The 27,097-nt window shown below is 31.5% G+C and overlaps 1 protein-coding gene and 1 non-coding gene across 2 annotated transcripts; one reads left to right on the top strand and one right to left on the bottom strand.

Annotated features, from left to right (window-relative positions):
• Window positions 1–1,717: 1,717 nt before the first annotated feature.
• LOC124356022 (gustatory receptor 23a-like) lies at window positions 1,718–5,473 on the bottom strand. The gene is made up of 3 exons (XM_046807167.1): window positions 4,329–5,473; window positions 2,164–2,243; window positions 1,718–1,845 (listed from the first exon to the last, which is right to left on the bottom strand). Exons 1-3 carry the CDS (start codon window positions 5,471–5,473, stop codon window positions 1,718–1,720), a joined length of 1,353 nt encoding a protein of 450 aa, XP_046663123.1.
• On the top strand, window positions 2,156–2,315 carry LOC124356380. Its single transcript, XR_006921863.1, has one exon. It is a non-coding gene; the product is annotated as a U1 spliceosomal RNA (small nuclear RNA).
• Window positions 5,474–27,097: the final 21,624 nt, after the last annotated feature.

The following is a 27,097-nucleotide window of genomic DNA, read 5'->3' as shown; positions in this document are numbered from 1 at the left end:
CTATAAGTAACAAGTATTAAATTAAAAGTGATCTGTAGTCAAATATTAATATACAAAACTTATATTATCATGATATAGATAAAATGGAGTTACAATAATTATTTGTTCTCATACTATTAGAAGTATTTGTACGATAACAAAATGTCTGAAATAAATCTAGTAATTTGGCATATTGTTTACTAATATCTTTACTTATCAAAATAAGTACTTATCTAAAATACAGTAATATATTCTTTACTACATGTTAAGTGGATTTGCAATACCACTCCGTATATTATAAAGTGGGAGGACGCCACGTGGCGTGTCGCTTAACATGGTTAGAAGAGATTGCATGCAATATTTCAAGTTTATAGCTCATTCCATCAGTACATGTGTCACTATGTCTCATGTTAAAGTTCCTTATAATTGTATTCAGTTTGTTTACACCTTTATTTACACTGTGATTTTCTCGTTACATCATGATTACCCATAACACCCATTTTTTTGTTCTCTTAGGACAAGAAGCTTATATACTGCACGTAGTCCTGTAAGAACCTTTGCGCTGCTTCCGGAGTGACAAGATATTCAGGATGGGTAAGGTTAGGGAGTAGGGGCCGCCTCCTATCGAGATCCATGAGGAAAAATTAGGGCACTACATCTCAAAGTCATGTCTACCCGGAAGAAGGGGAGGCCAGCTCTGAACCAGCGTCTCCAGTCAAAACAGGCAGGGGGTGGCATACCTTTGTTGAGGTTAGCAGGAACCTCCGATAGTTAGGGAACAAACCCCACCAACTCCAACAGTTATCTCCCACAGTAGACTAGACCTATCGAATTGCCCATGAACCCCAGAATCTCAACATTTGCGGTTAGTGATGTGCTGCGCCTGGACATCCATAAGGTTGCCCAGATTTAAGTGACACATCGGTTTTTGCTGTGCCCAGCAGTGGGTTCAACTGGAAGGTATAAACCAGCCAGAAGTAATCCCAACTGTAATAATAAATAGACATATACTGTAAATATGTTTGCTAATGTTCAACCATATATCACGGAGTTAAACTCACGATCACTGAACGCGATGTTGCTTGTATATGAATGAAGCTTCATGCAAAATTTCTACTCTACAGGTTTTTCGTTTCTAGATATTGTGTGGACTGACAGAGAGAAAGAGATGAGCTTTAAATGAACTTCACTAACGTCCAGTCAATTAGTCGATTCGAACTTTTTACAATCTCAGGTGAGTCACTAATTTAAAATCTCTGTAAACTGGAGAACACCCTGAAAGGTGACGTTGTCACTAACGAGTGTTACTAATTAGTCATTGGCTCAGTGAGCTTGTACCACTGAAAGCACTGAGCCGACTCTAACATAATATTTAAAAAAAACTATATCAGAATTTTGTACATAAAAATGTTGGTGAAAAAATATTGGACACTTATTTTCGGCTCACGGGTCTATGTGAAAAAACACAAGTATGTCTTAACTGCAAATAAAAAACTTATACACAATACACACTTTGAGATTGGATGGGCCAATAGAACAGAGCGCCGGGGAAAAATTAATTTCCACTCAACTTGCTAATTATTTTAATAGATTCTGAGAAAAACGTTTATGCACTCTCATTGCTGTAGGAGAATACGTACCAGCTTTGTGAGTTTAATAATTCAGAGGTTAAAATTAAGGTGTATCTACTGGCAGAAACAACCAGATAGTTTTATTACCATACATAGATCAAGAAATTTCAAAGGGCAAGCTTAAAAACTGTAGCATTCAGGGAGCGGGAGTTAACAGTGACCGGAAGATCACAGAGGCCAGGAGCTGCCAAAGGCCTGGAGTTCCTCGAAGACAGGACTTTCCAAAGACTGCGACCTGTCATAGGCCAAGATATCTCAGAGACCGGGATCTGCTACAGCCAAAAACGTGCCACCTTATATGCCATAAGCCATGACATAAATATAAGGATTTAAATATATGGTAAATGTTGTCTGTTGTAGATACTTTTTCAAAGTATGTGTGACCAAGGGTAATTAAAAGAAAAATTTGTAATTAAAAGTGTCCATTAAAAACAGGTAATTAAAAGACACGGTTGCCACAATGTATATTTAGATAGAAGGAAAATCTAGTAGTTTATTTTTAACATTTAATGTAATGTTTATTCTTTGAAATTTCGTTATAATATATACTTACCTGGCGAAGAGGTTACCGTGATCACGTAGGCGGTTCCCCCAGGATGAGGCCTTTCCATTCCACTACGGTCGGGCTGACTCCTGCGAATGCCCCAAATGTGGGTATCACGGGCGCGTATCTTATCGATTGTATCAGCTATTGCGTAATTTATTTTAAAATGGTTTGTTCGTTAATAAAATAAATAAATAAATAAACTTATGCATATATGATAATATTTTTATGTAATATCTGATTATTGTATATTGATTAATATTTATTGAACGGATTATTTTCTAAAATATTGTTTCTTTACTTACTTTCAGTTGTAGTTTACAAAAATATTTTAACAATTGAATGAATCGTTCGTCATAATACATAGCGTCAACATGCCACTACACAACTTTGTTAGTGTTTTAGTATACCTACTTTTACATTTAATATGTTTATCTGTTCATTTATTTGAATTTTTCTTTTTGATAATTATTAACTAAAATGGAAATTTTCGTAAATTAATTTTTTAAATAGCTTGAATTTAATACCTTAAATGATCTACGCTATATGAGAGTGATATTATATCTAATTGAAATGAATATGGCGGATAAGTTTACTTAAAATTAAATTAAAATAATATTTATCATTATTATTAAGTTTTTTATATTATAATAACCTATTTTACCTATTTAGTCCTTGGTTTGCTTTACCTACTACAACGCATATCTTAGAGTTTAAGTGAAATGTTTATAAAATTACTCATATATTCAGATTCAGACTCTTTTATAAAATTTTCAGAACAAATTGTTGCAATTTTCCAATGAAATTCATCTGTTATTAACGTAAAAACTCACATTATTTGCTTATATCCCATATTTCCTTTTACTTTTACCCACACACTGACGTATATGATCCGTAAGTATCGCTTATCGTAAGTTTTATTGGTCTATGTTTTGCTAGATTTTAAGATATTAGGGGGAAGAGGTTATTGTATTAAAGTTAATTAAAATTATGAAAGTTTTCTGTAATAATAATGAATTTGATAGAAATAATAACTTGTGTGACACTAAGATGTTCATTATGTATTTCTGTAAAGTTAATTTGACTGACTCAGTCAGTATCAGTGTTTTTTATACAGGTGTTTCCTATAGTTAGAGTCCCGAATATGGTTTTAAGAAAAATACTATTATCCTCCGGACATTTATAATAAGAAAAATAACGGGTTATTATATTAATAAGGCAGTGGTCAAAGCGAAATCCAATACCAGCGCTGCTCAGTGTTTGAATCGTGAGGGTCAGGCAGATTTATAATGTTTTTAGATCTCTAAGGGATCTGAAATGAGACCTTCTACAATTTCGATCTGTTACTAATAGATATTATCCCGAGGGATTTTCGTCCCTCAACTTCCGTGCCGTCCTGCATTAGTAGCCGAGACATTATTCTCAGTCCATTCCACTACTAAATCATTTAACAAAGTTTATTTTATTAAAAATTGTCAGTAATTTAATTATGTTCCTTTTCAATTCCATTCATGATAAGAAAGTTTCCATTTTTAATTTAAAGAATATTGATTAATTTCTTAAAATAATTAACGCTATTATTATTTTTATCATGAAACTATTTATATATTACAATGCATAAACAATTGTAATTACATCTATACACTTTGGAGGACACGTAGCGATGCATTAACGGATGATTATTTACTTAGATTAGTGTGTTGGCAAGGATTTATTACCTAAACTACGGTTCCAAATTATACTACTACTTTGGCTGACTAGGATTCGACAATTAAAACTTTAGTTTCAGCAATTATTTTTATTATTTAACTTATTTACACATTACAAACATAATACTGAAATCTAAAGTTAAATTCAATAACCAGAATAAAATCTTATTTTGAAAGGACATTCAGGTAAATTCAACACATTAAATATCAGAATCAGAAAATCTAGTACAAATGTTATAACGTAAAATAGAGTAGATTATTTTCATGTTTACCTATTTTTACATGTCTAAAAGCAAACATTTAACATACGAAGTAAAAATAACTAATTAGTCTTAATTAAGTAGCTTACTCTTTATAAAGATATTATTTTAATACTTACGCAATACATGCGTGGAAATGATAAATAAGACATGAAAAGAGACACTTAAAAACTAAAACCATACAGACATTTTGAAGATTTCCTACTTGGATTGGATTTCAAATTGTATCATGATCACCAGGTAGGTAGTCACAGCTGCGACCATCGAAGTTAAAGTTTGTCTATTGACCTGGAAAAATCCTCCTGCGGAAAATTCCACGTTTTTGTTGGCTAACTGTAACAGAAACGACTTCAACTCTTCTCTAAGTTCTGAGCCCAAGTCCTGGTTGATCAGCTTGCGGATGAGCGTTGCAATGTCGCCTGCCGTCTCAGAGACACAAGAGCCACATAGAGTGATCAGCACGAGGAAGATGGCGTCGGAAAAGATCCAACCACTGATAGCACCAATTATTACTGTCTTTCCGCCAATAACATACCCGTATATGAAGAGGAAGAAGCAATCTTCAATGATTCTCATAAATGTACAAACGATGCAGACCAGTAGTGGGTCACCATAGAAGACGTTGGCTTGGCACACCGCGTCACATATCAGATGGTAGGCGCTCAGGAGGGATTTGACCTTTTTACAAGTCATATAGTCTTGTGTACGATCAACGCATATTGGGTTACGGTGCAAGATTCTCCGTTTGAAGCTCTCATTCATCACTAGTAGTCTTATCCTGGCTTTAACGAGTCTGAATCTTTTAGATATGCCATATGTAACTTGTTGGAAGTGGATTAGCAAAGCAGTTCTTCCATAGAGTGCAGTCGTTACTACGAAATATACCATAATCCGTCTGACCACAAAGTCATGCTCTTCATTCAATGAAATCGAATACTGAAATGATGCTCCTAAAACTGTTGGAATTGCAGTGGAAATGATGACGGTGAACAGATTCTCTGTAATTGAATAGTCAGGTGATTCCAAGTGTAGTTCGTGGTCGAACTGTTCCAGAAATGTGCAAATTTTCAAGAACTCAGGGTTCGTCCTGGCATAGCTCGTGAACAAAACCAATGCCATCAACAGGCCACTACCATAGAATATAATCATAGCATACACGGAGAGTGTTGAGTCTGTTTCAGTGACCAGTATCGATGGGTAGCTCATGAATTTCAAACAACACTCAAAACACATAAATCCAAGTTGGAACAAAGTTATGGTAAAACCCCACCAGTATACCGCTGGAGTAAATATGAGTCTGGATTCTCCAGCAGATTCCGGCGTGTATTTCAGCGGGAACCCTGCGAACATTTGACAAAATAAAAGAGCCCTTTTGGAAATCACAGGCATTCTGGCAAGGTATTCTTGTAACAGAGCAGTCCTTGAATCTTACTTTAGTATCTGCATTTACCAAAAATAAAGGCACCTCATTTTTTAAATTTCTCTACTAACAATATACGTTTTAAAACAGAGTTCAAAACATAATTGATTAAATATACATTTTAAAACATTAACTGATACCATGTTGCTGTAAAATCAAAACCACGAAACTCTGTACATGGCTTTATAATTTACTTTTACTAATATACTGTATACGAGTAAAATTTTCCACTGATACAGATTTTGTGTAAGCAACAAGAACACCAGAGCACTACTAATAAAAATAGCGTAAAAGTAATCACGTAATGACTTCAACTGAAATATGAACCCTTGTTCGCATTGTTCATTTTAACATTCATGTAAACACCATATAATTGTTCTGACAGATGTTGTGAAATGTATTTAACTAATGGCACTTAATCACACAGCATTATTTTATGGCAGAATATTTTTCAAGAGTTCGAAATCGATTAGAAAGACTTTTGCAGAACATTTTAATTATGGTGCACTATGATGAATAAGCTTCTAATGTGTATACCAATCTATTCACAGATTTTTCTTCTTTTTATTTTTTACTTTTACGTACTATTAGCTCCACTTATGTTTAATACTTGTTAGCATGGCTAAACATGTGAATTTTTAATATTTTAAATAAACTAATAAACTAAACTAAACCGATTAAGACATAGTTACATATTTTGCACACAGCCTATGTGTGCTTAGTCTAAAATTCAGTAATAAGTACTCGTACCAATTATTAATCATTTATATATTTTTTATAAACTGAATAGTATGCGGTTTTATATATATATATATATATATATATATATATATATATATATTTATATATAATCTGATGTTCTATGTTTGAACTGACTAAGCTTAGCTTAATACATAATAGCATCGGACGAAACGGAGCTGATCAAAACCCAGGATCCGCGGACAAAGGTATTATCTACTCCACCCATTCGATTATTCGACATTAACCGTAAAGAGCTAACATATCATAGTATTACGAATGCATTAAGCTTATGTATGGAATATTGGGATTGTGTGCTTTTTATTTTGCCCGGAAACTTGAAATCTCTTAATGGTATTAAATTAGAAACGAGAAAATAATGTTTTTACGCAGAATATGTGAACTTTAGTTGATACCCTCTGATTTTGTGATGCGTTTATAAGCCACATAGCGGTTGTTACAGCAAAGCCTTAAAGAAGAGCCAAAGGTTTTTTAGGTTTTTTTCAGCTAAACCAACGACGATCAATGGATAAAAGGACTTCCGCTGTGTGTTCTTAAAATAATACTTTATTTTATATAAAATAATTACTCAGATTCACACCTACAAAATGAAATAACCAAAATTGTGGAATTGAAGTTTTAAATACACTATAAACATTTTTTAAACTATTTAGCCAACAGAGTATTTGTTTATTTCAAGACTTGAACAATGGCTAAGCAGAGGGGGTTTCCTACCAAATATAGGCATATTTTGGTGACCTTTAGAGATCCTACAATATTGACGGCTCACACATTTATAGAAGAGCTTCAAAGAGAGTAATAAATGTCAAGTGAATATTAAAAAAAAAAAAAAATATCTTAGGTAATTTTAAACTTAAATACACATTTATAGTTTTTAATCATATTAAATCGTTAAACGTAAAAGTAATAAAAATATATTTTTATAGTTAGTACAAAACTAAGTTAACACCACAATTGGAGGTTCTGTCACATAATTATATGGTGGGAAGAGTTGATTCAATGTGAATGTTGAGTTTAAAAACCATTCAAGTTTACCTTCCTTTTTGTGCAAAGTCACAGACTTGACTCCTAGAAACAGGAATGAGGTTCGCCTAAAGACATTAAAAAACAAATAAAACCAAAATTAACTCTTAAAGTATTTTTGACCACAGACACACTCAGAATTCGAAATATAGTGTAATCTAGGTGTAATAGATATTCTTAATCTTTCATCAGTTGCACAATTGAGTGCACTATAATGTTTTAGACACGAACTTTAAGTCGTTGGAGCAACCAAGTTTTCTAACACATAACCTAGCGGATATTGCCCCTATAAGTCCTGGTTTAGCACTGTACTTGAAGGATTAAGGAAAGCGGTTATTGTTATGATTTGTTTCATATTAATACAATTAGATTAAAATCCTAATTGAGTTTATACTTTATTTATCATAACATTTAAAAAATGTTTTTCTTTAATTCTTCATAGTGAAGTTGAAATATACCAAGTAGGTTTTAACAAACTATTATTTAATATTTTCAGAAATTCATCAGTATTTTTAATATTTTAAACACTATTCGATCCATTTTTGCCTATTATAACCATGCCACCTGAAACTAACCCTGTAGGATTATGGAATTGTATCAAAATAAATGTGAAAATACAGTGACTGTTCACCGATTGCGACACGATGTTTTCAGGAATGCGATATAAGGGAATGTACAATGACTTGTGTTATTACATGTCCCTTTGTTTGCTTTGAGGTGTAAAAATATTTCCACAATACCTAGCACATTTTTGCCCTTGCTCTATGATGGTTTCAGGGACTACACATTATACAGTGTATCGTGTTATTGCGTGACCATTGATTTCTTTTGAGTTGTAAAAATATTTCCACAATACTTAGGCCTTTATGATACATAATGTTTACCTTCAGCCAGCTTACAGTGACTGTTCACAGCGTGCAACACGATAGTCTCAGCATCGCGATATACAGGACTTCACAATGCCTCGTGTTATAACGTGTCCCTTTGTTGGCTTTCAGGTGTAACAGTAATGCCACAGTGCTTTCACCATTGTTCCAACCATGCATATCTTCAAACCATGTGACAGCAGATCCATCTTGATTGAACACACTGTTTATTTTTACAATTGTAAAATTTGGACTGGTTTTTCTTTATTGGTACATACAGTACTTAATCTTCATAGTGTAAATATCCTGAAATTACTTAATTCAGGATATTTACACTACACTATGTACACTCCTCTAATATACACTTAATTCTTCTTTAAAGAGTGGATATATATCGCAAATAAAACTAAAATATAAATCTAAATATTTGCACATAAATAGCATTTTAAATAAATAACATTTTTTACTGAAAAAAGGACATACTTGTCTCATAAAAAATACTACCTACTATGGTAATGGTTGTTTATATTACACTCAGTGAAATTTGTGAATGTCTGACTTCAATTTCAAATCCATAAAAACACATATATAAACGGTATTTCGTCAATTTGTACATGGGTATATAGGAAAGAGCTGTATTATATCAACAGTATCAGCTTCATAGACACGTAGGTGGGTAAAACTGTATTGAATTACTGGATAGGTACTTCACTGTTGATCTACATTGAGTGAGATCTGCTACTTCCAATGTGTTTTGCGCCGTAGGACGTCTGCTACAGTAAATATGTTAAATTTAAAATATAAGTAAAAACATTTTTACGGATTGATTGATTGATTGACGGTCAGTTTGTAAAGTATTTGTAAATCAGCTGTTTTTTTTAATTTTAGGAACAACATAAGCTTAACGTTTTCTTTTGCTTATAACTTATTTATCAATCACCATGGACTAGTCTTTAGAAAACATTTATAATATGTCTACATTTGTTTATTTATAGAGTAATTTAATTAATCAGATGGTGGGAGATTATTTAGTAAATTACTATAGTATACAAGTATGATTATAAGATAACGTTTTAATATTTTCTGAATGTTTAGAGCAATGGTGTACTAAGAGTAGAAACAATCATTATAAAATGTTTTAAAGGATATGAGTTTTTTTACAGGGAGTAATGTTTGATCTTAGATTGTTCTATTTCAATTATCCGTAATTTTGGGGGTGTGAAATCATATATATATGTTTAATAAACTTTTGCTTTCCTTCAGACTAAATTGAAACTGAAGGTATCTTGTTTTTAAATTTTCCTTTTACTCCCCCATTTTTAACGTTGTTAAATTTAAAATATTAATATTTAGTAAATTTTTCTTAATAAATTAAATGAATTGTGCTCGCTGGATTTATTACCCTCTCATGCCACTATTTTCGTCTTTGACACTGCATAAAAAGAGTTAAATTCAATGCCATAGTAAAACCTCAATTATTCATGGAGGTCATTGAAATGATGCAAAGATATTTATTTTGGATTGTATTAGTCAATAAAGGAAAGCTATTTATTATATTTTGTAAGATTTTTCTTATTGCAAGAGTGTCTCTGTAATCTTTACTCTCTTAAACCTTATAACTCCTTACACTGATTTTAAAAATCGAGAATTCGCTGAGTATAAAGTGGTTCCGGTGAAGGTGATATCCACTAAATTAAAGCTAACAATTAGTATATGGTACTATTGTTTTTGAATTCAGTGAAATTACATTAGGGGAAATACTGGACAATATTATTAGCCGTCTCGCTAATAGCGCACGAACTAATGACCCATTTACTATCTGTAATAGTATTGCTTCGTTATTATTATATATTGCACCTTGCTTTATTTCTGGGTTATCCATAATACCGTGGTATATTCATACCCTCGTTTGAAGATACCTTAAATTACTGACTATAAGAATAGTCCACATTATATCGAATAGTTTTATTAGAAACATATCAACGGACAACATTTCTATCAACAGTCTGAGTTAAAAGTTTTGCTGAGCTGATCCTTTTATTCATAAGGTCTAAATGTGCTCAACAGTAACCTGGTATTTCTCACATATATTATAGTGCAACCAGTTGACTATGACTATGCCCGTGAGAGTCAAGATTTAGGTCCACTTAACACTAAACAAACCGCTTACTAATATTGCAAGAAAATTTATCTACAAAATATACGTATTACTATAATACTCATTTATGAGACACTAAATGGAAATGCGATCTAAAACTACGTTGCCTCTCATTTAATATGCCTGCATAATCATACACCCCGAATAAATTTTTATTTGATCTTAAATAAATTTCAAAATCCACAGACATTTAAGGCAAACATTTAACAGATCATTAAATTAGTGAACAACCTTGAAGAACACATTTATTATATTTAGTTATTAAAATGAAAATAACAATGTCATTATATTTAACAATTGACCAAGGCTATGTACTGCTTACACCACTTAAATGTACTGTACCTCAAGAAGCTTTATCATACTCAGATGCAATTTATATCATAGTAAGCTAGCTGTAAATTAATAAGCCGCCATGACTACCATTGAAAAAATCACATCCACGATGATTAGAGATAAGAGACACCATTAAAAATATCTCTAAAGCAGGAAGTGGAGCTGTGAAGACTCAGATAATGTCTTCCGATAGTAGATAAAGGCTGAGAATTATTTTTTGGAAAGCGTTTACCTCAATAAACCACAATGAAATCCACACCTGCTGCCCGGCACTTTCTACCATATTATCGTTATGGATAGAGTAGTTAAAATGAATGTAGCAGAACAAACTAAACTGGGTCAATATATGAGGGTGGTCAGACACGTTGAAAATTCACGACTCGAGAACGATATCGCCGTTGATACATGGCGAGATGATATTGAAAAATAGTCTGTACCACCGACATTGAGCGGTGCATCTATAAGAAGAAGCTTTAGTCATTCTTGTAACCTCACAGAATGAACTCGTTTCCGTAAGATACTGAACCCCGTCTGTGGAAGACGTTTATGGTATGGGGAACAATGACGTTCAGCTTTGTAAGTTCTCGCTCTAGTTGGTATCGACATGTGTGGCGGAATTCGAGCGATAAATTTAGGATAGCAATCGTCTTCATGGCAGAATTTCAGGGAGGTTTATTGCATTTTCTCCAATTACGACCCCCAAAATTGGGCAATAATTGACGTACAAATTTTAAGCAGTAAAAAATGCAGGAATAATTATGAATACGATAACTACAGTTGTTCTTAATAGGTTAAACCTAAACGTGAATCAAAACCAGTATTTACACGTAGCTTGGTTAAGTTTTAAAACCCGTCTTAATCAATAAAGATTTCTAAGATGGCAGTCTTTCATATATAGGCCATTTTTGTCTTACTTATTTTTTAACATAAATCAAATTGTCAAGGAATTTTAATCAACATTTACCTTTACTTATTTTTTATAACCCTTTGAGTTTCAAAATGGTGACTGCTTAATATTTTATAAGTATACAATTCATCCTTTATAAGTAAATATGTTTACAAACGTAATTTTCGGATAATTGTAACTAAATTGAGTCACATTTTTATAAATAAATGTATATGCTTACAATAATGTTTGTCTCCGTAACGTTTTAAGATCTAACATCTAGAGTTTCTAAATGTTTGAAAGTGTTTCGATTATATTAACATGTCTTTTATATCTTTTAAAATAGTTCATTACTTACTGTTAAACTTGACTATTCATAAAATCCAAAATGATCATTATAGTTCCTAATATTGAAAACGTTTTACTGTACTGTGCTGTTTACTTTGAAATAAATATATTTACACCTGACCAAGAGAGCCGTGCATAATCTGGAAACGCGTGTAGATGTTTATGTATGTATATATATGTGTATAAATTTACACGTCCGGTAGTAAATTGTTATTACTGTCAACATGAATCCGTGTCAACATATGTTGACAGCGGTCTGGTGAACAACACAACTGAGTGTGAAATATTACTCTACAGAACACATGCATTTATGTTTACTAGATTTTTAAAGTTGCAACTATTCATCACTCACGTCCCGTAGTAAATTGTTATTACTGTCAACATGGATCCGTGTCTACATATGTTGACAGCGGTCTGGTGATACAACACAACTGAGTGTGATATATTACTCTACAGAACACATGCATTTATGTTTACTAGATTTTTAAAGTTGCAACTATTCATCACTCACGTCCTGATGTAAATTGTTATTACTGTCAACATGAATCCGTGTCAACATATGTTGACAGCGGTCTGGTGAACAACACAACTGAGTGTGAAATATTACTCTACAGAACACATGCATTTATGTTTACTAGATTTGTAAAGTTGCAACTGTTCCACACTCACGTCCGGTAGTAAATTGTTATTACTGTCAACATGAATCCGTGTCAACATATTTTGACAGCGGTCTGGTGAACAACACAAATGAGTGTGAAATATTACTCTACAGAACACATGCATTTATGTTCACTAGATTTGTAAAGTTGCAACTGTTCCACTCTCACTTCCAGTAGTAAATTGTTATTACTGTCAACATGAATCCGTGCCAACATATGTTGACAGCGGTCTGGTGAACAACACAACTGAGTGTGAAATATTACTCTACAGAACACATGCTTTTATGTTTACTAGATTTGTAAAGTTGGAACTGTTCCACACTCACGTGCGGTAGTAAATTGTTATTACTGTCAACATGAATCCATGTCAACATATGTTGACAGCGGTCTGGTGAACAACACAACTGAGTGTGAAATATTACTCTATAGTTCACATGCTTTTATGTTTACTAGATTTGTAAAGTTGGAACTGTTCCACTCTCACTTCCAGTAGTAAATTGTTATTACTGTCAACATGAATCCGTGCCAACATATGTTGACAGCGGTCTGGTGAACAACACAACTGAGTGTGAAATATTACTCTACAGAACACATGCTTTTTATGTTTACTAGATTTGTAAAGTTGGAACTGTTCCACACTCACGTCCGGTAGTAAATTGTTATTACTGTCAACATGAATCCGTGTCAACATATGTTGACAGCGGTCTGGTGAACAACACAACTGAGTGTGAAATATTACTCTACAGAACACATGCATTTATGTTTACTAGATTTGTAAAGTTGCAACTGTTCCACACTCACGTCCGGTAGTAAATTGTTATTACTGTCAACATGAATCCGTGTCAACATATGTTGACAGCGGTCTGGTGATACAACACAACTGAGTGTGAAATATTACTCTACAGAACACATGCATTTATGTTGACTAGATTTGTAAAGTTGCAACTGTTCCACACTCACGTCCGGTAGTAAATTGTTATTACTGTCAACATGAATCCGTGTCAACATATGTTGACAGCGGTCTGGTGAACAACACAACTGAGTGTGAAATATTACTCTACAGAACACATGCATTTATGTTTACTAGATTTGTAAAGTTGCAACTGTTCCACACTCACGTCCGGTAGTAAATTGTTATTACTGTCAACATGAATCCGTGTCAACATATGTTGACAGCGGTCTGGTGAACAACACAACTGAGTGTGAAATATTACTCTACAGAACACATGCATTTATGTTTACTAGATTTTTAAAGTTGCAACTATTCATCACTCACGTCCCGTAGTAAATTGTTATTACTGTCAACATGAATCCGTGTCTACATATGTTGACAGCGGTCTGGTGATACAACACAAACTGAGTGTGATATATTACTCTACAGAACACATGCATTTATGGTTACTAGATTTTTAAAGTTGCAACTATTCATCACTCACGTCCTGATGTAAATTGTTATTACTGTCAACATGAATCCGTGTCAACATATTTTGACAGCGGTCTGGTGAACAACACAAATGAGTGTGAAATATTACTCTACAGAACACATGCATTTATGTTCACTAGATTTGTAAAGTTGCAACTGTTCCACTCTCACTTCCAGTAGTAAATTGTTATTACTGTCAACATGAATCCGTGCCAACATATGTTGACAGCGGTCTGGTGAACAACACAACTGAGTGTGAAATATTACTCTACAGAACACATGCTTTTATGTTTACTAGATTTGTAAAGTTGGAACTGTTCCACACTCACGTGCGGTAGTAAATTGTTATTACTGTCAACATGAATCCATGTCAACATATGTTGACAGCGGTCTGGTGAACAACACAACTGAGTGTGAAATATTACTCTATAGTTCACATGCTTTTTATGTTTACTAGATTTGTAAAGTTGGAACTGTTCCACTGTCACTTCCAGTAGTAAATTGTTATTACTGTCAACATGAATCCGTGCCAACATATGTTGACAGCGGTCTGGTGAACAACACAACTGAGTGTGAAATATTACTCTACAGAACACATGCATTTATGTTTACTAGATTTGTAAAGTTGCAACTGTTCCACACTCACGTCCGGTAGTAAATTGTTATTACTGTCAACATGAATCCGTGTCAACATATGTTGACAGCGGTCTGGTGATACAACACAACTGAGTGTGATATTACTCTACAGAACACATGCATTTATGTTTACTAGATTTTTAAAGTTGCAACTAGTCAACTCACACTCACGTGTAGTAAAATTGTTATTACTGTCAACATGAATCCGTGTCTACATATGTTGACAGCGGTCTGGTGATACAACACAACTGAGTGTGATATATTACTCTACAGAACACATGCATTTATGTTTACTAGATTTTTAAAGTTGCAACTATTCATCACTCACGTCCTGATAGTAAATTGTTATTACTGTCAACATGAATCCGTGTCAACATATGTTGAGAGTTGTCTGGTGATACAACACAACTGAGTGTGAAATATTACTCTACAGAACACATGCATTTATGTTGACTAGATTTGTAAAGTTGCAACTGTTCCACACTCACGTCCGGTAGTAAATTGTTATTACTGTCAACATGAATCCGTGTCTACATATGTTGACAGCGGTCTGGTGATACAACACAACTGAGTGTGAAATATTACTCTACAGAACACATGCATTTATGTTGACTAGATTTGTAAAGTTGCAACTGTTCATCACTCACGTCCGGTAGTAAATTGTTATTACTGTCAACATGAATCCGTGTCAACATATGTTGACAGCGGTCTGGTGATACAACACAACTGAGTGTGAAATATTACTCTACAGAACACATGCATTTATGTTGACTAGATTTGTAAAGTTGCAACTGTTCCACACTCACGTCCGGTAGTAAATTGTTATTACTGTCAACATGAATCCGTGTCAACATATGTTGACAGCGGTCTGGTGATACAACACAACTGAGTGTGAAATATTACTCTACAGAACACATGCATTTATGTTGACTAGATTTGTAAAGTTGCAACTGTTCCACACTCACGTCCGGTAGTAAATTGTTATTACTGTCAACATGAATCCGTGTCAACATATGTTGACAGCGGTCTGGTGATACAACACAACTGAGTGTGATATATTACTCTACAGAACACATGCATTTATGTTTACTAGATTTTTAAAGTTGCAACTATTCATCACTCACGTCCCGTAGTAAATTGTTATTACTGTCAACATGAATCCGTGTCAACATATGTTGACAGCGGTCTGGTATATAACACAACTGAGTGTGAAATATTACTCTACAGAACACATGCATTTATGTTGACTAGATTTGTAAAGTTGCAACTGTTCCACACTCACGAAGGTTGTAATGAAATATAGAAAAATATTTCATTACAACCTTCGTTGGCAGTCATTACATTCCCCACACTTAAAAATTAAATCCTTTAATCCAACTCTTATACAATTTAATAATTTCTTTAAAAAGTGCTTTGTTTGAATAAGTATAAGCCATCGATTTGAATACTACAAATGCAAAATTATAATTAAAATTTAGTTTGTTCAACCTAGTTAGAATAATTATTACTAATTGACAGCTACAGATTCGGTGTGTAATATTTATAAGATAATAGACTACTGAAAAATAGTAATTTCAAATATAAAAATAAAAGTGACTGTAGAGAAATGTGATCAGAAAACGGTCTCAGCCGAATAACTATTTTTTTGTGTCATATATGGTATAAACGTTTGAAATGTTTCTTATTTGCATAGTTTACTTGCTCTCTATATTGTATGTTAGTTTAATATATTCTCTTAGTCGTCGCTACAGAAGCAGTACCACGCACTGAGATTCTTAATGTCATACTTTAATGTTCATACTTAATGTTGTTTAATATATACTTCTAGTCTTAGGAACAGAAGCTTTGACACAAATTGAGAATATTTTTTGCATAGTTTTCTTGCTCTCTACAGTACACTAGTTAGTGTGCTTTAAAGTTTGAAACAGCGCTACAAAGTGACATCATTTTGGTGTCATTTACATAATCCCTGAAGTATACAAGTGAGTTTGCTCCTTAGTTTAACATATTATGCTTGTCTAAAGTACAGAAACTGTGATACAAGGTGAGATACTTATATGCAAAGTTAAGGTGCTACCTAAGGTATATTAGTAAGCGTGTTTTTGAGTTTGACATAAAAATCAAAGTGACATACTTGTTAATTTATCTTACTCCATCATGAATCAGATAACATGCATTAAAGTGTACTTACATACTGCACTTCATATTATTATTCCAGTACATTGATATAATACAATTTTTTAATTTATTGAAAATCTACTAAACATATAATATTAGTTATTTTGTATTATCTATTGCCTTTTCGAGAGATTTTTGACTTTGAGTCTATATTGAGGTACTAAAAAATTTGGTTCAAGTTAGTTGTATACTTTAATTACCTAAGATTATTTTTTCAGTAATTATTGCAGAAATTTGGTTTACATTAATACAAAATGATAGAAATACTGATAAAACACGTTTTTTGTGTTTACTGATACGTTACAATACTGCTCAGTGTCATACTATGCGCAGGAGAAGCAGCTTGACTATGATTATATATATTTTATAGTAGAAGTATCTAGAATATAATTTGATTCTGCGTGTAATGTAGAGTGAGAAGACACTAACACGTAAATAAATGTAAAGAAGAATATTCTACCAGGTATATTCAGAGCAATCACATCTAGGATTCTCAGAGATAGCTCTACGAATTTGTCTATGCGGAACAATATGGCTTCCAGACTTGGGAGAAATGTCCGCTGGGTCAGGTCGTTCCTTTACATATTTCACGTGAGGACAGCGGATAGAGTAAGAATGGTGGTGAGTATTGAGGTTAATAATTATATTACTTTGCTATTTCTAATTTACATTATTCTCCGTATCTGCCTTGACAATACATACAATAGTTTCAAATTAATTTCAGATGTACCTAATTTCAGCAACTTAATATTAACGTCTTTAACACTGAAACTCCAACCAATGCGTTGAATGTCTAATATTTAAATGGAGGCTTAATGAGTTTTCAAATGAAACCGATACAAACTTCCACACTTCACGCATCGAGCAGTTAGATTCATTAGATTTTGTATGGTGTTTAAATCTACAATAACATAGTGATTACCATTACCTTAGTAGTTTATACCACTACATCTTGAAAGGTTTTCAGAAAGTTCCTTTTTGGAAGAACTGTCCTTGCTAGAAATATATTCATTAGTTGCAAGTTGCTCAACAAAATAAAAATTATATATAAAAAAAAAAGTTTCTATGGCATAAAAATGTTGTATGTTTAATATAATGCTATATAAATCTTCCTTTATTCGGCCAACGGTGATAAATTTTAGGCTACCGTATGTCAAAGCATATATATATATATATATATATATATATATAATATATATATATAAATATAAGTAGATATGAATGTGGGTTCCTGGCTCACTTTTGGGACAGTCAGAAATCAATGTAAAATACTGTCCATTGAACAATAAAAAAATCTAAGAAATCTAACAGGAAACCACGAATGTAAAATAACTGTCCATTGAACCATAAACAAATCTAAGAAACCACGAATGGAAAATAACCGAATCTTTAGCTGTTTTTACTGTTCATTGTAGGCTTCTACATTTATAAGCTGTTTTTAATGAAAAAATCACAGAAAATCTTAATGAAAAATCTATAAACGGAAAATATATGAAATTTGGCTAACATTCGCTCAACAGAAATCTAGAATTTTACTGAATTTCTTTAATATCGTTCTTAATCACATCATAGGCTAAACATTTCTCAGAAACCACAACAACATAACAAATCGCGTTTGTAACAGCATTTTGAAAATCCATATTGATAAATTATATCGTTCTTTGAAGCAGAAATATTTGTCAAACTCTTTGTTGTATCAATGACATAAATAGGTCTATTCGCTAAAAATTCTTTAGGATTATAATACATTTCCATATTTTGTAGTAAACTTTCTTAAAATCTTGATACATCTGATACATGATTCTGAAAAGACCTCCTGAAATGTTTTAAATTTTGTAATTCCATCTGGATAATAAGAACCGTTCAATTTTACTCTGATTTTTTTACATTCAAACTATCAAACTTTTGAAGGATTTTTCTCTTGATTATTCTGTCTATCTGTTTGAAAACCTATGATAACGAACTTGGGATTGAAGATATTTCTATAAATATTTGTGATATCGAACGAATAAGTTGTTCCGGAAATACCTTTTTGCTCAATACATTGCCAATCTAGAAAATTAAACATAATGTTTTGAGATTTTGTAAATTTCATCAATCAACTGAATTTTACTCGTGGTTTTGTAATCAATCATCGGAACTCTAATGAAAAACTCGTTAATTGTAATTTTGCCATCAACAGGCATAACATTTCCAGTTGCAGTCTTCAGAATCACATCATCGTCTTCTGCTCTTATAAAACTTAGATAAAATCCTCCTTTATAGATCGGAATAGTAACATTTTCAAAAAATCCTAAGCCGAAATGTGCTAAATCACCGACCGCTTCAAATTGTCCAAATTTAAAAGTTGATTCAAAACTGTTTGAAAATACATCACTTTTGGAATAACAAATAGTTTCCTTTAATTGTGCTTAATTGGTCACAGTTTTCGACTTCTTCTATCAAATTATTGTGTTTTCTTACTTCAATCTTAGAAAATAAAAAACGGTATAAAATTATCGATTAATCTAACATTATCAGTTCCAAGATATGCTTGACCATCTTGTTTTGTTTAAAGTTCCAGAAATATAAAACTGGAAGTTAGACGAGCAAAAGTTATCCTCCAAAATCAATATTAAACTCAGTTTCTTTTATTCGGTTCATTCAAATGTTGTTTACTAATTGGATAGAAATTTTTAAACTCCGCCCTTTCAATATCACTAGCATACTTTCTGTAGTCCACCATTTAATAAGAGAAAATTTAAACATCATGTATAAGAAAGATATCATTTTTTCATCGATCTAATGTACGTTTTTATAAGAAAAGATATAAATTAGAGTCATTTTTTTAATGATCTACTTCGTCATATTCAGGATTCTCTTCCTTAAATTTTGCAATTTCGGCCACATATTTCAATAAAATCTGCACAGGATAGTAACCGCTATCTATAATATTGTTCCAATCAACTGTATCTTTATTTTCATCCAAAAACTTTAGACTCAAGTGTTGATAGAGACAAAGAACAGACATATGATCTTTTAATTGATAATGTATATTTTTCTGAATGAACTCTGGGGACAGAGTTTGATATTTAGCAATGTTATACCAATTCAATTTGTTTACGTATAATCTCATCATATCTTCGGATAATTCATATTTTTGAGAAATGTCATCCCAATGTTCTTTTTTCAAATCTCTTTCGTGTTGCATTATAAAAAGATCGAAAGCACTGTAATGTCCCGCCATCTCTATTTATTAAGAAAAAATTTCAAGTTTTTATAAATTGACTCTTTTTTGAGTTACATTCAGCACATTTTTCCCGAAATTCTTTTAACTCCATTGATGTTTGCATAGTATTTTATATCATTTGTTGCAGTTTTTTTCTTTACATCTCACACAATATATGAGCGCCATTTATATAAGGAAATTTTATCATGCATAAAACCCTACGCGAATACCTATTTTAGTAAGATCTTCCTCCATATTAATTAAGTTTTTTTTCTAATTTTTTGAAATTTGACAGCATAAGAATCATTGTATTCAACAAATTTATGACCAATATTCTCAAAAGTTTTTTCGTAGCATCTAAACTAAACTTATCAAAAGACTCTTTAAATTTAGTAAGTTTTTCATTAATTTCACCAACATCGTGTACTGATCTTCTATTCTGGCTTCTAACTTATCATAGACTTCTGTCGTAAAATCTTTAAACATGCTGTTTATGATTCTCATAATTTTGTTTTAGTTCATTAAACATTTTAATAGGATCTTCTAATTGAATCATTACAACAACATCAAATGGATTAATTCCTTTACTAACACCGCTAATTCTTTTTCCTTTAAAATCTAAGGCATTTTTAACATTCGGATCATGTAAATCAACAATATCGATGTTTTCTGATAATTTTAGAGGTTTTAAAATTTGTTCTTTAACAACAACATCATGTTTGTCAATACCAGTGTCGAACACCGACAATTCTTTTCTTATTAGCCAAACTAACATAATTCTTTTCAACTTGATCGCTTCAGTAAAAATTTCATCAGCTTTTTCGATGTGAGACATTAAATTGGTAAATAATTTTTTTACACCATCATCAACTTCTTTTTCCAATGTTTTTATTTTATCAGCAACTTCATTTGAACTCATGAAATTTGCAAGTTTGTTATCATATTCTGCTTTAAAATCTTCAATCTCGACAGCAAACATATCTGAATCTGGAAGGTTTTGTAATAAATTTTCTAACTTGTTATCAAACTCATTTCTCAAACTATCAAAATTCAAACTATTATCTACATTTTGAATAATTTGTGTACCAAATACGTCAAAAATATTTTGTGAATCCATATTTATTAAGCAATAATTTGTTAACAACTTCTTTAAAAATCTTTACCATTACTCAGTTCATTCAAAACAAAAACACACAAATGTCCACAAATTGGGGGATCTTTATAGTCTTGAATCTGAGAGTCATTGTAGTAAACGCATGATTTTTTCAAATATTTAATCAATTCTATAGGTGGTTTTTGTCCTCAATTCTTCCATACGAATCAAAATAACATGCATTCTTATCATTTTTATAATAACAAACCCAATGCGTTCCACTCCCCAAAATCGAGTCTAAATTCACAATTCCACATTCGAATTTCTTAACTTTTTCAGGTAATGTATCTCTCATGAAAATTCCTCTAAAATGTTTAATATTTTTGCAGATTTCTTCCAATTCTCCGAATGTTAAGGGTTCAAATTTTTTTTCCGATGTTTGTTTTCACGTATTTCAAAGTTTTTTCATCTAATCCAGATCCTGTAACATCTTCCAACTCTTTATCTAACCAATTTAAAATGTTTCCGAACAATAGGAATCACATCTTTTTTAACGATTGGAGCAGCTTTACGAACATAAGGAACAACATTTTTAACAACTGGAATAATTTTCTCCAAAATCTAATAAATCTTTCAAAAGTCCACCATTTTTGAGTTCTTTCAACTGATTATAAGAAAATTTCTATTCTGGTTCCTTTATTGTTTTTTCTTATGTTTTTCGAGTTTATTGTATTGTCTATTTTGTTAAAAATATCTTATCTTCGCCATTTTTTAGTTGATCTATTTTAAATTGAATACTAACGGTGTATTTTCTTCTTAAAAGCGGATTTTATTTTTTCCTTCTGATTTTTTGCTGAAGTTTACGTTCACCTCCATTTATATAGTTAAAATTTCTGAGTTCTCTTCGATTCCCATTCCTAGTTTTTTCTCTTCAAAAACATTGCTCCAACTGTTGGAAGTGCAACAAATCTTTCACCTAAACTAGCATCTTTTGATAAAAATCTATCCATTGCCTTATCTTGCAAAACTTTATCTGCTATATGTCTGGAATTTGTGTCACTATGTTTTGCATAAAAAATATCGTGTTCCATAGCAGCTTGATCTAATTTATTTATACCAGGATCTCCTCTTTGTAAGTCCTTTTTTTCGAGTTTTGTGCCAGGCCCCAGATACTGATAAGTTGGTACGTGTAATTCAAAAGGTAAATTGTTGATAAAATCATTCAAAAGTCCGCTACCTTCAATCATAGATGAACTTATTGCTGGCAAAACTCGCTTTAAATATTTAATTCCATCAGGTTTTTCAATCAATTCATCAAGTTTGTTCGAAATAAAATCTTTAATCGCTTTCTTTTCGTTCAAAAAATTGTTGTTTCCAGCCTTCTCTTGAGCATAAATATAATTTATAATTCCATCGAGTTTTGTCAAATCGTCGATATATCTGTACTCAATCTTATTATCACTGTTTTTTCTTACACCTGATCCTTCGATTCGTTTTTCCCAAATTGGTTTTAATCAAATTGAGATATTTTTTACCTCTACTTGACTTAGGCTTCTTAGTAGATGGATCATTATTTTTGTAAATTGAATCAGATTTCCATAAAATTTCTGTATACTTTTTCAAGTCTTCTTCAGAATATAAAACCGTCTTTTTGGAACATCAGTGCCTGTTAATAATCTCCATAAACCTTGAGTTCCTTCATATGTTTTTTTCATTAATAATGATATCATTATGCTCAAAATTCACGGCAAATTTCCAATCATAAAACTTTTCTTTTATTTCTGTCCCAATACAAACCAAATTTATCATCCTTTGCTCTAGGAAGAAATTTTTTACCAATTTCACCAATTTATTATATCCGTTGTTCCAGGACTTATTGGTTCAACTATGGTAGAGTCTTCAATGATTCGAGGTCTAAATGGTGTTGAAGATGTAATTTTGGCAATTCAAACTCAGATTCTGGGTATCGAAATATCAGCAAATTGTCGTACAACTGGAACAAATTCATCAAATTTTGATTATCGCTTAAAACATTTTCAATTTTGCCCTCAACATTTTTTATTGCAGAAGTTACAGGTTGATTAATTTTTTGAATAAGTTCTTGTTCTTCTTCATCAATTCGAATCTGTTCTTTAAATTTCTTTGATTAATTTCTTTTCGATTTGATCAAGTTTTTTCGCTTCTTCAGAAGTTTACGTTCACCATTTATTTAGGAAAATTTTGAAACGTGGAACACGAAACGTGGAACGTAAAACGTGAACGTGGAACGTAAAAACGTGAACTTGGAACGTAAAAACGTGAACGTGGAACGTAAAAAACGTGAACAGATTTACCGTTTTCAGTTGTTTTCATAATGTAAATAAAAAGTAAAGATAATGTAAAAATAATTGTAACAAATATTTTATCAAGTAGATTTGCCAGACCACTGAGCAGCATTTATATTAGAAAAATTTATTCAAATATTTACCATTTTTAGGCTTCAAAGTTAGATTAATAGTTAAAAAATCCGTAGTCTTCCTTCCAAATTTTATCACACAGCTCATTAAATTGGTTAAAACTCATATCAGATCCCACATAATTGTTATAAATCTTTCTCGAATAGTGATCATCTTGCTTAAAAACACACACAACATATTTCAGGTTATTTCTTATAACTTGTTTATCAACCTTTGAAAAGCATTGAGAAAGATAGATACAAGAGATATTTTTTGTGACGAGACATTACGAAATATTCCTTAATAACGTCTTGATTTTCTAAAATACAATCATCGAAAACGATTAAAAGAATTTTGGTTTACACTCGCTTAAGTGAAACTATGTCCTCGGAAGCATTATAAAAATGTGATATTTTTTTGTTTAAGTTTTTCTCAATAATTTTCAAATCTTTGTTGTAATTTTTTGTATACGTCTTGTTCTAAAAGATTTTACTAAAAACATACAAATTGGAATAAGGAATCAACCTATTGTAGATAAAATTCAATAATAAAGTTGTTTTTCCACATCCACTTGAACCAACAATTAACAATCTGATTGGTTGATCTTTCTTATTTTTCTTCAAACGTTTGAAGTTTTATCTGATCTTTTTGCTTTAAAAATTTCTTTCCATTTAAATAGAAGATTTTAATCTTGAAGCAACGCTTGCGAAAATGAAGCTGTTCAAGTTGACTTCAGAAAGCTCTAAATTAGTTTTAAACCTTGGAACATCCTATACACTTAGAGGAAGAATCAAATTATTTTATCGGTTTAAGCGGTTTTTATTTCTGACAATTTTGTAATAAATATTAGTGAAAGTTCTCCTTAATTGCATAGGATTTAGTGAGAAAGAACATAACAAAATACTATGGTTTAAACAAAGGATATTATACTTTCGATCAAATAAAAAATTCCCTTAAAAATTATCTGAAAACATTCAAACAATCAGATAAATCTTTAAACTTTGACGAAAACAAGTTTGAAATGCAAAAAAATTATCTCTCTAATAAAATTCAAATAAAATCACCAGTAAGAATAATGTTTTTCAGCAATTATTGTAGATTTGTTAGGGTTTGTTCAAGAAACTAATTGAGCCAAATCAGGTATATTTAGGAAATAAAACGCCAAAATTTTTTAGACCGTTCGATGTAATTGAAGTGCACTGCAGCAATCTCGTTTGAACCTAGTTTTGAAAATCATACCGAACACTTACACAAAGAATCCTGAAATTTTGTACACATTTTTCCCAAATGTTGCTTATGGATCAAAAAATCAGTGAAAAACCGAATGAAATTGATTATATTCCAATTAGAAAAAATATTAAAAGAATTCAAAAAATCGTTCTAACTATACAAGACTCTGAGGGAAATTTAATAAATAATGAGAGTAAAACAACAATATATTTAAGATTGTCGAAAAAGAATGATGAATCAAGGGGGGAACGAATCGTTCTTACCTTCAAACTTTCAAAACGAAGTTGATAATGATGATAAATACCAATACTTTTATCTAAAAGATAAGGTAGCCCTCGAGGGCCACCTCACAAATATTCACAAAAAATACGAATAAAGACAATGTTAAAGAAAAATACAAAAAAAAGCTTTGAAAACATAGATTCTGACAAGGGCGTCGATTCGACGCTCTTACAAAAAATTTTAGAATATGAAAACACGAGACAAGCAATAATATTAAACGTTGATGATGATAAATCAATGTTTAAAGACATAAATCAAGGGGGTCTATTGAATAGACTACCTTTAAACTTTCAAAATAACACTGTTTTCGTTAATGAATCTGGACTTTATACTCAAAATAAAAAATTGCTTGTTAAATTTTTTCTATCTAAATGGAGTCAGTTGTAGACCTACTCACAATAATCAACTTATATTCAATAACAAACATATCTTTAACGATTGTTGACGAAAACAATGTGATCTGGTTTAAGGCTAAAGACGTAGCAAAAATTCTAGAATATGAAAATACTATGCAAACGATCAGAATAAACGTTGACGAAGATGATAAAAACTTCTATTTTAATCTAAATATAAGGGGGGCTATAATAGCTTACCTTCAAACTTCCAAAATAACACTGTTTTCGTTAATGAACCAGGTCTCTCAAAATAAAAATTGCTTGTTAAATTTTTTCTATCTAAATGGAGTCAGTTGTAGACCTACTCAATAATCAACTTAGATTTAAAAGCAAACATATCTTTACAATTGTTGACGAAAATAATGAATTTTGGTTTAAGGCTAAAGATGTTGCAGAAATATTGGAATTTAAAAAATACGAGACAAGCTATCATAGATCATGTTAAAGAAAAATACAAGAAAAGCTTTGAAAACATAGATTCTGACAAGGGTATCGAATCGCGACTCTTACAAAATTATACATCCAGACACTATTTTCATCAATGAACCAGGCATATATTCTTTAATACTGAAATCTAAAAATGAAAATAGCAGAAATGTTTCAAGATTGGGTTTTAGAAGAAGTTTTACCAAGTATTCGTAAAATTTGGTGTGTACAAACTTGAAAACGAAAATAAGCAGTTAAAAGATGAAATAAAACAGTTTTACAAATTAAAGATGAAATGAAATCCTTGAAAATAGAGAATCAAGAATTGCGAATGGAATTAATGAAGAGAGATATGATATGTAAAAATTTTGATAAGAAAAAGCACCATGTTTTTTGTATTAAATTAAGAAGAATCACATGTGGGAATGGCCTTATTATGTTATCAGAGCTCAAAAGAGAGAAATACCAAACCGATTAAAACATCTAAAAATAAATTATCCTGAATTAGAGATTTTGTTCATTGATGACGAACCAAATTCTATCAATCTATATAACCAAATGAAAGAATCTTTGAATATTTTATACAACGGAAATCATTTTACTACAAATATGGCAGAATCTCGACTGATTTATAGAATATCTACATTACACGATGAAAATGTTAAACATTCGAATTATGATAGTTTGTTTGTAAATGTCTTTTAAGATTATAAGAATTGTTGAATTTCTCTTCCGCATACGCAATGAACTGGTCCAGCAAAGATTTCTCTAATACATTCTTTACAATATGCTTGTTTTTTATCTTTACTATAATGCCAATTGTTAAATTCAGAAATATTCTTAACTATTTTACAGCGTGTGCATTCTTTCTCTTCTAAAGTTTAATTTTTTCCATTTTATCATATAATTCTTTTCTATATTTCTTATTACAATCTTTACAATAATAGTATAATCCATCTTTGGTATTCTTATTTTTAGAAAATGCTTCAAAAAGTCTAAATTCTTGACATATTGTACACTTCTTTTGGGCCTCCATTTATATAGAAAAAAATACAGCTTTGACTTTCTCAATTCATATTCGTAAACACTTCCGGTTATTTCTCAATTTTCAAAGTTTCCAAGTTTATTTAACTCATCTAATATATCAGATTTGCTTCATTTTTATAGCCATAAGGTACTGTAATCGATCTTATTTTCTAGGACAATTCTCTTATCA

This window comes from Homalodisca vitripennis, chromosome 2 (genome assembly GCF_021130785.1).
Source record: "Homalodisca vitripennis isolate AUS2020 chromosome 2, UT_GWSS_2.1, whole genome shotgun sequence".
NCBI classification, from domain to species: Eukaryota; Metazoa; Arthropoda; class Insecta; order Hemiptera; family Cicadellidae; genus Homalodisca; species Homalodisca vitripennis.
This window is presented reverse-complemented; position numbering and strand designations above follow the sequence as displayed.

What these genes read in the sequence shown, in the direction of transcription:
- LOC124356022 (XM_046807167.1), bottom strand. Translation starts at nt 5,473, where the DNA reads ATGTTCGCAGGGTTCCCGCTGAAATACACGCCGGAATCTGCTGGAGAA. An exon ending in CAATTTGAAATCCAATCCAA is followed by an intron (nt 2,244 to 4,328) that starts GTAGGAAATCTT and finishes GGGCATTCGCAG; the next exon opens with GAGTCAGCCCGACCGTAGTG. An exon ending in CACGGTAACCTCTTCGCCAG is followed by an intron (nt 1,846 to 2,163) that starts GTAAGTATATAT and finishes GGCCTATGACAG; the next exon opens with GTCGCAGTCTTTGGAAAGTC.